Raw genomic sequence first — 13,419 nt, 5'->3', positions numbered from 1 at the left:
AGGGACGGTTGGAGATGTGACTTCTTTTGATTCACTGTAAACCCCAACTTGTGCAGCAGGCAGATTGTCTGATGCGTGTGCTGTACACATTGGTTGTATGACTTGGATTTTATTAACCAGTCGTCGAGATATGGAAATACATGAATGTTGTCCCTTCTTAAGTGTGCTGCTTCTACTGCTAGGCACTTTGTGAACACTCAAGGTGCTGTTATTACTCCGAAGGGGAGCACCTTGAATTGGTAGTGCTGACCTTCTAGTACGAACCTTAGGTACTTTCTGTGAGACTGATGAATGGGAATGTGGAAGTAGGCGTCCTTGAGGTCTAATGTGGCAAGGAAGTCGCCTTTCTCTAGTAACGGTAGAACCTATTGTAATGTGACCATATGAAAATGGTCTGAACGTATGTACATGTTTAGGGGTCTTAGATCAAGAATTGCTCTGAGAGATCCATCTTTTTGGTGTATGAGAAAATAAAGGGAGTAAACCCCTGTGTTCTGATGTGCTTTTGGTACTGGTTCTATTGCATTCTTTTGCAGTAGTGCTTCCACCTCTTGTCTTAATAGTAAGAGGTGTTCCTGTGACATGGGACGTTGTCTTGGTGTTATTTTTGGAGGATTGGAAGTGAGATCCAGGCAATAACCTGACTGAATTATTTGTCTAACCCACCTGTCTGTAGTGATGGAGTTCCAGACAGGTAGGAACTGTTGTAATCTTCCCCCGACCGGAGTGGAATGATCTGGGGGGGAAGGAAGGGAAGTCACTGTTTGGGAGTAGAGGCGTTGCGATTGTTGTTGCCTCTGCCCTTATTGTTGTTCCCTCTATACCCTCCTCTTTATTATCCCTTACTGGGCAAGGTTTGGTTGGGTGGTTTGTAAATAGAGGAGGTGTTGTCAGTTTGGAAACCTTTAGAGGCGCCCCTATATGAAGAGCGACGAAAGGAAGGTCTATGGGCTTGTGTTTGTAAAGCTCCCATTGATTTTGCCGTATCGGTATCTTTCTTAATTTTTCCAGTGCACTGTCTACTTTTGGCCGAAAAGATGTTGTTGGTTAAATGGCTGTGGTTAAATGGCTGGTTTAATATACTGGCTTGTACTTCTGGTTTGAACCCAGAGATTCGTAGCCATGCATGTCTGCGCAACAGTACCCCTGTATTTACTGCTCTAGATGCTGTGTCTGCAGTGTCTAGCGTGCATCTTATGGAGGTATTAGTTATAACCTTGCCCTCTTGTATTAAGTCAGCAGCCCTAGCCTTATATTGTTCTGGCAGGTGTTGCATGAGTGACTAACTCATCATAATGAGCTCTGTCATATCTTGCTAACAGAGCTTGAGAGTTAGCAATCCTCCATATATTGGCAGCTTGTGAGAGTGTGCGTTTACCTGAAGCATCTAAAAGCTTACATTCTTTGTCAGAGGGTGGAGCATCCCCTATTGTCTGCGAGTTGGCTCTCTTTCTTGCATTTGACACTACCAGTGAGTCTAGTGGCAACTGTCCCTTAATATATGCTGGATCAGAGGGAGCAGCTTTGTATTTCTTTTCCAGTCTGGGGTTAATTACCCTGGCCCTGACTGGGTCCTTAAATATTTCTGATGCGTGTCTTACCACTCCATTAAGTATTGGAAGTGGGGTTGTGGTTTTATGTGACGTTAATAGTGTATCCATAAGAAAGTCTTCTTCTATTGGATCTGTATGCAAATCTACTCCATGGAAAGTAGCTGCTCTATGGAGGAGTTGTGTGAACCCAATGGTGTCATCTGGTGGAGATTGCCTAGACGGGTATGCCTAGTCCTGTGGTAGATCTGGTGCATTGTAATCATCTGGGTCATTAATATCATCCATTTGATGATAACTCTCTTGTGAGTATGTATCCCCATAATCCTCATCCTGTGGTATAAGGCTATGTGTGCTAGCTGGTGAATGTACAGGAGAAATATCTGCTGGTATTTCTACTTCTGGTGAAGGAAGTCTTATAGGGGAAGTTTGAACATGCTTCTTTGGAGGAACAGGTGATGGTTTTGGACAGTCTATTTTCCTCTTTTCAGGCACTGTGTACACATGTCCAGTCTTTGGATGAATTTTTAGAGTCTTTTACCTTACATCAGTTTGGAAAAGCTCTTCTATTGGTAAATCCTTTTTCGGCGTCGATTTATCTTGTTTGGAGCTGACAGGTTTAGTCTTCACAGTGTCTATTATCTTTGGAACAGGTCTTGGTTTCAGTTCCGAAGACTTTTCTAGCCTTTTCTTTGGATCTGTGCTTTTTGGATCTGAAGCTTTTGTTGCCGAGTGTTTAGACTTGTCTGCCTTTGGTGCCGAGGTGTGTTTCGGTATGGAAACTACTTTCGGGTCCGCTTTTTTAGTTACCGGAGTCATTTTGGTTTCGGTAACCTTGGGAACCTCTTTTGGTGGCGAACTTGGTTTCAGTTCGGTAACTCTCGGTATCGATGGGTGTTTCGGTGCCGGTGTTGACTTCGGCTTAAGCACTTTCTGCTTTTCCGGACCGACAGACTGACTCGAGCCCGAGTCGACTGGAGGCTTTTTAGTACTCTTCGCTGCCGAGCCTGAAGGCGGGGCGTCGGAAGGTTTCGATCGGTGTGGACCCGGACCCGAAGGTGGGGGTGGAACCGAAGCCTGTCCTGGTATGGGTGGGTGAACAGGGTCGATGCTCTTACTCACGACCTGTTGACCAGCTGGAAGAAGATGGTCATCTTCGGATCGATCCTCGGCTCTGGAAGCTGACTTCTCTGCTTAGGAAGCGACGTTTTCTTGCTGTTCTTCGACGTCTATCTCGATTGGCGCCTTGTCAGTGATGAGGTCTGGTGTCGACGAAGATGACTGCTCCATGGCTCTTCGAGCTCAACGGTCCCTGATTGTTTTCTTTGACCGGAACGAAGTGCAGGCCTCACAGTCTCGACTCTCGTGCTCTGGAGACAAGCACAGGTTTTAAACTTCATGCAGATCGGTGTGGGGAAACTTGTGTCCACACTGAGGGCACTTTTTGAACAGTGTTCTTTCCATGAGCCAAAGGCCCAATGGCGCAGTTGGGCCAGACGGCCCCAACGAGCGCTGGAATGGAGAAGTGGATCCTCTCTTCGATGCGGGCGACCAGAATCAGTGTCGAAGACGATATTGATGTTGTTAGATTTATTTTTGGATTCGAAAAGATATCGGTAACGGGACCGAACGATGAACACATCCGAGCCCGACGGCGGAAAAAAACAATCTGAGGATGGAGTCGATGCCCATGCGCACTATGGTCTAAGGGAGGAGTCACCTAGCAGACAGACTCTTCCAAGACAACAACAACGTCTAATCATCCTGGCCCACCACCAGATTGTGATCTAATGCAACAGTGTGTGGTCTGCAGCCCATATGCCTCGAACAAAAGATTTCAGAAGTGGAGGACATAGTGCAAGACCTTGAGAAAGGAGTAGAGGAGCTCCGAACCACTAACAAGTACTTTGTGTGGCGCCTTGAAGATACGGAAAATCACACACTAAGAAATAACCTTCGCTTTGTAGGCTTCACAGAAGGGGTTGAGGGCACTAATGTGGGAGTGTTCTTAACTAACTGGTTGAAGGACACTCTTCCCTCTGATCAATTCTCTGCATCTTTTGTGACAGAACGGGCACACAGGACACTGGATGATCACCCACCCCCAGAAGTCCAACCACACCCATAATAGTGAAGCTCCTCTATTTCTTAGACTGAAACATGTTCCTCCGGGAAACACGCTGCAAAGGGGAAGTGCGATACGACAACTCAGAAATTATGGTATTCCCACACTATACAATAATTAATCAAGGTTGGTAAAAAAGCACTACTCACCTGTGAGGGTCTCAAGGCGCTGAGAGGGGTGGGAGGGTGTGAACAGCTCCAGTGGAGTAATTAGAAGAGTCGGGTCTTGAGGTCCTTTCTGAACTGGTGCAGTGTCGGGCTACATCAGAGGATAAGGGGGGAGTTTGTTACAGGTCTTGCCTGCGAGGTAGGAGAAGGATCTACCCCTTGCTTCGGTCCGGTAGAAATGAGGGATGGTGGCTAGGGAGATGTCGGCTGAGCAGAGGTTTCTCTTGGGGGCGTGGAAGAAGATTCATTCATTGAGATATTTGGGTTCAGTGTTGCGGAGGGCTTTGTAGGGGTGTGAGCAATTTGAATGTTATTCTTCTTTCGACGGGGAGCCAGTGGAGATCACGTAGGTGTTGGGTGATGTGGTCATGTCGTGGGATGTTAAGGATAAGTCTGGCAATGGCGTTCTAGACTGTCTGGAGTTTGTGGAGGAGTTTATTGTTGATTCTGGTGTAGAGAGGGTTTCTATAGTCCAGTCTGCTGGTGATGAGTGCGTGGGTGCCTGTTTTCCTGGAGTCGGGGGATCTACTTGAAAGTCTTGCGAAGGGTGTTGGAGCATGTGGAAGATACGGCATTGATCTGGCGATTCATGGTGAGTAAAGAGTCAAGTATGATGCTGAGGTTGTGTGCATGGTCCATTGGGGTGAGTGTATTTCCGAGGGCAGGGGCCACAAGGCTTTGTCCCATGCGGAGGTGGAGCAGAGGATGAGAGTGCCCTGGGTTCCTTCCAACCAGGTACCCAGTGCTTATGTTCTTTCCCTAAACTGCAACCCAATTGGCACTCTTAAGCCATTCGTAAGTCCCTTGTAACGGTTACCACTAAGGGCACTGTGGCCAGGGAAGGCCTCCAAAGGCTGCAGCGCTTAATTTGATACCCTTGGAGGCCCTGTACTTACACTTACACACACACACACACACACACACACACACACACACACACACACACACACACACTTACACACACACACAAAATGGTGTGGTGCAGAACAAAGTGAAGAGTCGACATGGCACACATCCCTGTGTGCAATTCCTACAAGATACTGCCCTGACATAGGTAAGTCACCCCTCCAGGTGGGTGCACTATACCAGTGGTGAGGGTACAGGTGCATGAGCCCTGTACCCCTACAGTGTCTAAGCCAATTCTTAGACATTGTAAGTGCAGTACTGCCATTAAGAGTATATGGTGCTGGGAGTTTGTCATTACAAACTCCACAGCACCATGATGGCTTTACTTAAAACTGAGAAGTTTGGTGTCACACTTCTCAGCACATAATGCCAGTGTGGGATTTAATGAAAAAAGCAAACAGAGGGTATCATGGAGATGCCCCCTGAAAAACGACCTAACTCTTGAATCCTGGCTGTGGCTCCTCGTCAGATGCCACTGCCAGACACGTTTCTGGACCCCTGGCTCGTGAGCTTGCTGCTCTCGGGGGTCTCGGGGGTCTGAAACAATGCACAATTTAGGACCAGGTGCCTAGCCTCCTCCCCCAGAATGGACAGGGTCCACGAAGGGGAAGCTTCAAAGGATTGCCACCTTTGTGAGCTACCCCAGGCCTTTGCTGCTTCCAGCAACTGGCCCCTATCGGTTCTGTCCACCACTTTGGGTGGGAGAATCGTAGGGAAAACCAAATGAAGAAGGGTGGTGTGCCCACTGTAGGAAAGTGGGTTTCTGTTGTAGTAACCTCCCACCCCACACTTTTTGCCAGACTACTGATGCACTTTTTCTTGGTGAGCCCTGGGTCCCTGCCATTCCCGTTCCCAGGGTCTGTGTTCTTTCCCCAAAACTAACCCAATTGGCATCTCTGGCCACAGGTCAGCACCTGGTAAATGGTACCACAGGTAGCCAGGGCACTGTGACCAGGGAAGACCTCCAAGGGCGCCAGTACTTATTGTGCCACTCTTAGAGGCCCTGTACCCGGACACTCACACACTGCCTTTGTAGCCTGCGTGTCTTGGTGCAGAACAAAGTGAAGAGTCGACATGGCACACCGTGTGCCATGCCCACAAACCACTGCCCTGGTATACATCAGTCACCCGACTACCTGGGTGCCAGTGGGGAGGGTATAGGCGCATGAGCCCTCTACCCCTACAATGCCCAAAGACATTCATGGGCACTGTAAGTGCAGTGCTGCCATTAAGAGTGTATGGTGCAGGGAGTTTGTCATTACGAACTCCACAGCAACATAATGGCCACACTTAAGACTGGGAAGTTTGGTATCAAACTTCTCAACCCATTAAACCCACACTGATGCCAGTGGGGGATTCAATGTAAATTGTATAACAAAGGGCATCTTAGAGATGCCCCCTGAATTTCGACCAACTCCTAGGGACCTGACTGAGTGGCTGCTTAGGCTGCCACCACCAGACATGTTTCTGGACACCTGAGTCGAGATCTTGCTGCTCTCTGGGGCCTGAAACAATGCACATCCTGGGACAAGGTGCCAAGCCTCCTCCCCCAGGATGGGCAGCGTTCACAAAGGAGAAGCTTCAAAGGCATACTGCCTTTGTGAGCCTCTCCAGACCATTTGCTGCTTTCAGCAACTAGTCCCCACTGGTTTTACCCCCCACTTTGGGTGGAAGAACAGATAGAAAAAAACAAGTGAGGAGGAGAGGTGTGCCCACCTCTGCCAGCTCCACCCCTCAGGTGGGGGAGGCGAGGTGAAGCACAACCTTGAGTCCCCGCCATCTTGAGGATGGGGGACTCAGCCAACCAGGGACAGGCTCCTGCCCCCCCGCCCACCCTGGAGAGTGTCAGAATAGGGGTGAACTCACCCCAGGATCGGGACACATTGGTCACTGCCCTTTACCTACCTGTAACACCCCTATATTTAGTATTTAGGGGGCACCCTGAACCTTCCTTCCTCAGATCCAGCCTAACTACAAGAAGAAAAAAGGATGAAGAGCTGTGCGGAGCTAACAAGAGGACGACACCCACTGACTTGGCCCTACCGGCATGTCTCTCCTCGAACCTGCTCCTGCAAAATCCCGGCATGTCCAGCAGCCAGCAACCTCACAAACCCTGGAGGACCTGCCTGTCTTCACTTCCCAGGCTGTTTCTCCCGTGAACACCCGTGAACACCAGACGTGTTTAAACTACAGCTTCAGGTGCCAGCCAGAGACCGCGAATCCAGCCCAGTCTGCACCCGTTGAACCCAGCCCGAGCTCGAGTGAAAAAACACCAAAAGGAGGTCCCTCAGCAACCCGCTGACTTGCCTCAAGCCTCCAGACGACGCCTGCAGCCTCAATCCAGACGACCCCCCCCTACCGTGACCAGAGCGGGTAAGACAATCCGACGTCACAAGGCACCCCTGCACCAGACGCCCCACGGCTTTGTGTACCCAAATCAATGGGCCCCAACCAACCCACGACATCCCAACTTACCTATCGAAGTGGTGGTCGCACCCAGTAGATCTTCGTCCAGGAGCCTGCAGTGTTGCTTTGTCCTGGAAGTTCTCCACTGAAAACAGGGCACCCAACCTCAAATCAGCACCCTGAACCAGGCTTGCTTGGTTCTAAAAATAAACAGTATATTTTTATACAAACACAATTGGCCTAGAGTTCAGTTCTTGAGTGTGTAAACTCATTTGCTGACTGAGTGGGTACATCAAATGCTTAACACTGTCCTCTGAGACTGCCTTACTGCCCGACCAAGCTACCACTATTAGAGGGTAATCTCTGCCTACCTCTGGAAACACTTGGACTCTATACACATTATACCTCATTTTGGTGTAGTATGGATAGAGCCAGTTTCTTACATTGGCGGATCAGCGGTGGGATACACAACTTGCATTTGTTGGACTACTTGGTTACCACCTGATCACACGACAGAACTCTTAAATTGGATTTAGAATTCAGATTTTTCAAATTGGCATTTTTTTCTCCAAACTACTAAAGTCTTGTTAGGGCCGTGCTTAAGTCCCTTTATAATTGTAGAAAATAAAAAGTCACTTTAGCTAAGGGTAGAGGGGTTAGAGGTTTTTTTGGGGAATGTCTCAAAAGAACCCAGCTTCTAGTGAAAAAAACCCTGACATACAGGACATGGTTGAGGAGCTCGACCTCGCCCCTTATCTTCACTTGTCTTTCAAGGAGATAAGGTCCTGACGTAAAATAAAAAATATACCAATGGGCCAGCATCCAACCAAACAAGGGCTCCAGGAGCTCCTGGCTGAGTATGCAAAGGCCAACCCATCTGAAAATGGTGATGACCAATCAGATGAGGAAAGGGATGAGAATGATAGTGCTGGTAACCCACCTCCAATAATCCCTAGGGAGGAAAGGGTCCCCATCCCCATAACTCCAAGAATCAACCCCTGGGGACCTAGAGGCCACACTGGTGGGTCAAGTTCCAGTGAGGCATTTTAGACAGCCTCAGTGAGGAGGAAAGCCTTTTAGCAAGGCTGGCGAAAAGATTGGATCTAGAGTCCAGACTCCTGGCTCTAGAAAAATAAATAAAGGAGATGGGTTCAGCACCTATCAATGGTGGCAGCAATCAAAATAATAAGGATAGAGAGGAATCTTATGATCCTAAAATCCCCAAAGGGATTGTCCCTAAATATGAGGCGGGTGATCATATCACCAAGTGGTTCACAGCTTTTGAAAGGGATAGTGAAGCCACTCCTTTGGGGACTTTTCTCTGGTAACTGCAGAGACAGACTCCTGACCCTTTCTGGGGCAGATGCTGGGTCTTATAACCTCATGAAGAGAACTCTCATTGAGGGACTTGGGCTCCTAACCGATGGAGTACAGAATTAGATTTAGGGGGGCTCACATAACCCAGAACCAACCCAGGATTGATTTTGCAGACTACTCAGTAAAAACACTAGATGGCTGGTTAACTGGAAACAATGTGCATGACTTTAATGGAATTTACAACCTGTTTGCATCATTAACTGGTAGACCTAGGTCCACTTTCTCCCCAAGAGATGGGAAAGAAGGCAGACCACTGGGTCAAAACAAGGGTAACTAGGACGTCCACTGGGGGTGACCAGAAGAAAGGGGTTACAAAGTCTCCCAGAGGAAAGATAGTGAACCCCTTAAAGATAAAAGTAAGGAGTCCCAGGTAACACGACCAACAATTTGGTTCAGCTTCAGGAATGCTGGGTGAGAGATGTAAGCGAACTAGTGGACATTGACTGGGAAGCAGCATTAATGGCCACTTCCCTGGGGTGAATTAAATCCAGACTTCACCTAATCCAGTATAAAATCCTCCACAGGGTTTACTATGAAAGATATAGGCTCCACACAATGGGCTGGGCAGGTCTTCGATGCCAGGCAGCAAGGGACAACTTTATACACACACTTTGGGGGTGCCCTCACATCAAGGAATACTAGACTTAGTTTATAGAAGAGTTTAGCAACATCCTGGAGATCACACTCCCAACAGATCGCAAATATATACTATTTGGATCGCGAACAACGTAGACGCTTCACGGCCCCAACACATCTTGAATGTTGTCAAAAGGAATGTGGCCAGGCGGTGGGGAGCAGCAGAAGTACTCACTATCCAAGAATGAAATAGACAGATGTACCTCTACATAGCAGCAGAGAAGGTCACGCATCACAGTAGGAGCTGCCCTCGTAGATTTCACAGAATATGGGGCAGTTGGACTGATAGATGGGATCAAAGGTCTCGCAGCTAGCGGAGAACCCTGCACGACTCACAGGTGGCATGCTCAACCAACATAAATAAACGCACTCTAGACGAGGAAACAATGGTGATTTAATGTGTACTGTAGAGCTTTGTCCAAACTGTACTGCCTTTTTCATATAGATTTCTGCCGCCCAGGCAGTTGAGTATTGTGCAATTGTCCTCCATGCAAATGTTACAATTTGAATAACAATCTGGTTGTTACCAAAAATAAAATAAAAATATATTTTAAAAAATCGTTGATGTAGTACTTATCGCTTTGCAATTACAACCGGTTAGAAATCTATTATCTCTGCTAAGAACGAGCTTGTCTCTACTTCCTCAGTCACTTCTTACAATAACGAGATGAAAAAAAACCAAAGTTAAAAAAAAAAAAATGAAGAACCTACCAATCCTCTGACTAAGCAAATGCTTGGACGGCATTCAAATTAGCAACAAAAATTTCATACCAAAATCACAGCAAGAAAACCCAAACTAAAACATTAATAGCAGTCCTAAAGAAACTGAAAGGGTTTGGAAAATGTGGTGATGCAAAGGGTCATTAACTTGCTTTAATAGCAGACATTTTAAAGCAATTGAGGACATTTTTTCAAGTGGTCAAATATTGGACTTGGAGGCCAAACAGATGCAAGATTGAAGTCTCAAAGTAAGTAAAACATGTGCAAGAATATTTCTTAAATAATAAATCCCTCTGTAAAATACAAAACAAGTAGTTTAAACAGCAGATGACCTCATTTCAATAGGATCTCTATGAACTCTATTTAACTTACCGAGTCCATAAAGCATGATTTGGAACATTCCAGAATGCAGATCTACAAAAATATGTAGACATTCCGAGCGACCACATGGCTCCAGGATTGGAATAACTAAAGTCGGAAGAGCAGTCTCAATAAATGCTAAGAAGAAAAAAAACACATTCTTTATGGGTAACCGTATATAAAAAACAATCAACTCCAAGTATAAGATCACAGATACAAACAGGGATCAAAACTTGGATAACAAAGAAACTAAATTAGGCCTCGAGAAATCTACTCGCCCACTCGCTATAGTGAGTCAAATTTTTTCAGGGCTAGGTATTTTTAGGGACTACTGCACTTGTTTGGCTCGAGATGGCAAAGTTCAAGTGTCTTCATTCAGAAAGTGAATGAGAAATAAAGAAGTCTTAATCTTGTTTTTATCTTGTCACATTTGCTGTGTGTTTAAAGACAAAGGTCAAATGTCAACCTATGTCTTCTTACAAATTTCTGCTTATTTTATCTTGGAGATTTGTGTTTACTTCTCTTTCTCTGACTGCAAAGTTCGAAGATTTTGGAAAGTCTGACCATCGTGCTGGACATGCAACACTTAAATACCTAGTAAATGAACTGTACAAATATTTAAAATTATATTTCAGTAGTTAGGAAAGCAATTTCACTGTAATTCTGAATTGAGATGGAAACGATTATTATAACAAGATCTAAACATTACATAATACTTTACTTGGTGACGGCTAATGAGGAATATTTGCTGAAATCCGACTTCCACACATTCTCATTTGATAGCTATATCGTTTTTTAATTAAAACAGCTTGTCAGTGGGAACGTTTGTGGCCAATTGAATGGAAAATGTCTGTCTGTAAATTACAGTGTACTACCACATCATGCTTTAGAAGAATATTTATTAAAAGTGAGAGTTTTTTTAAAATATGAACTGAGAAACATTCCTGCCTCCACCTTGATGATAATGCTATTAGTGAGCTAAGAGGCAAGTCAGGGTCTATTAGTGATCTAAGAGGAAAGTCAGGGGTCATGTGTACACCCGATATGTGGGCTAGATGTTTATTATACATGGAGCAAACGTTTAGACTGCAACATCGCCCGTAAGATTTTTTTGTACAGTAAATATAATGAATTCACATACTTGAAGGTGCTCTCATATGTGATAATGAAGGAAAAGGGGACTCAATGAAATAAAATATTTGCCTATGATCACACAATCTGAAGTTTATGAAACCAGCACATGACATTTAGGTCAAGTAGATTATTCAAGTCACTACACCTGTAGGTCTGGTAACATTTTTCAGATTTTTCGAGGCCTATAAATGAAACAAGTGGTTGGCCTGCCTATTCTAGCAATGAGCACCATCACTAATGGCAGCCTGCTTTAACTTCAGGTTGAGAATGAAATAATTACTTAGCAGAAATGCTACTTCTTCAGAGTTTGTAATTTTCCATGCATTAAATGTTTCCAGTGTCAGATTAAGAATATATAGGATTGTGTTACTTACCCTATAAGCATCTGTTTGCTGCATGCAGTGCTGTAGATTTACATGCTTGGCATACTCCAGCCATCTTGTGGTGGGCTTGGACTGTTGCAACTTGTTTTTCTTCAAAAATGTCTTTTGAGTCACAAGGTCTTGGTGACTTTGCCTCTGGAACTGACCACTCTACTGTTCGATTGCTTGCTCAGACCTAGGAGGCACAACACTATGCAGACTGTGAGAGGACTGAGTGGCTTAAAAAGAGGTAATAGCTGCTAAAATGCTGGCAACCCTTTAATCATTTTGGTAGGCCTTACCAGTGACTGCTTGTAGCACCGACCCCAGGAAGGGTTGGATCTGAATGCATTCATTGTAGGTGGAACTTGGTGACACCAACTGTACACCCCAAGCTGTGAAGCAGAGAGATAGCCACTTGGGAGCAGGCTAAGCACTGCTGTCTACTTGCACTCTTGATCAGCCAGTCGTATACAAAAGGGAAGATATGTAGACCTTCTCATTTGAGATTGATCGCTACCCCGCTAGACATTTAGTGAAGACCTTTGGGGCTGTGGTGACTCCGAAGGACAACACTTTGAGCTGGTAATGCTGAAGGTTTATCAGTGAGTTAGATGGATAGGTATGTGAAAGTAGGTGTCCTTGAAAAGCCAAGATGGTGGGATTCTACATTTTATGTTCACTTCAGGTAGCCCATCTTAGGGGTGCAACTAGCCTCCTGAGTAGCTATTTTTCCTACCTGTCTTGGTCCAATTGGGCCCTGGACAGGGAGTGGCATTTCCCTGTCTGTGGGAAGCTGGGGTCACATATAAAAGGTGGCAGCGGTCCCTGGAATCTCCTGCCTTGATATGCTGATAGCTAGCCTGTTGTAAACGAATCTAGACCCCTAGTGTAATTTTCCCGATTCATGCTCTTATATAGGTATACTTTATCATATCCTTATATAGGCATAGAAATCACTACCCTATTTGGTCTAAGCCATACTGCCCAAATACGGCATGGCTACTTCCACTAGGTTACGAGAATTAACAACGATTTCTTGGAAAAACCCGGCTTCAGCAGCTAGGAACTTCCCCCTGCTTGAATATTAAGTTCTCCAAGAACTCCTGGCGTTTTCCAAGAATTTAGCCTTTGGGTGACGATATTAAATCCAAACATGCGTCAAACTCGGCACCTTCAAAGTATAAATATGCCTAGGTTTGCCCAGTCAAACACACAGTGGTTTGGAGCAGATCGATTATCTACTTGCCCGACGCCCTGCAGCAGCAAGTGCCGAAGGAAGCCGACCCTCCAGCTGACGCACTGAGAGAGACGCTGTCTTTTCTCTGGCCGAGAAATCCAGCTCCAGTGTTTCCAGCTTACCCTTGCGGGTATCTGGGAAATCGAGTCCTGAGAGAAAGATACAAGACCTCCTTCATTCTAAAACCAAGGTATGGAGCCGATAAGACCCCTTAGAGAATTCTTGTAATAGATTCCTGTCAGAGAACTACTAAACTTAAGCTACTCCTCACTTTCTTCCTCCCTAGTACTAGACTTGGGTTAGGTACACCGGGGTAGGCGTATTTTAGAAGCACCAGTTGAGTACTTTTAGTCATTATTTATTACTATATGTTTTTTATACATTTTATGCACTTTTATGGCTTAGAAACCATATCACGCTTTTACAGTACTACTTT

General features: G+C 45.7%; 1 protein-coding gene across 3 annotated transcripts in view; it reads right to left on the bottom strand.

The window, feature by feature from the left end:
* Positions 1–13,419, bottom strand: part of MED14 (mediator complex subunit 14) — a 1,095,522-nt gene that overhangs the window by 737,380 nt on the left and 344,723 nt on the right. For all 3 annotated transcript variants that reach the window (XM_086934128.1, XM_086934129.1, XM_086934130.1), the window contains exon 11: positions 10,260–10,385. In XM_086934128.1, coding sequence (XP_086790254.1) covers positions 10,260–10,385 — 126 coding nt within the window. The remainder of the gene's footprint in view (positions 1–10,259; positions 10,386–13,419) is intronic.

The sequence above is a fragment of the Lissotriton vulgaris genome, chromosome 8 (genome assembly GCF_964263255.1).
Source record: "Lissotriton vulgaris chromosome 8, aLisVul1.2, whole genome shotgun sequence".
Classification (NCBI taxonomy): domain Eukaryota; kingdom Metazoa; phylum Chordata; class Amphibia; order Caudata; family Salamandridae; genus Lissotriton; species Lissotriton vulgaris.
Note: the sequence above shows the minus strand (reverse complement) of the source record. Positions and strands in the feature narration are given on the sequence as shown.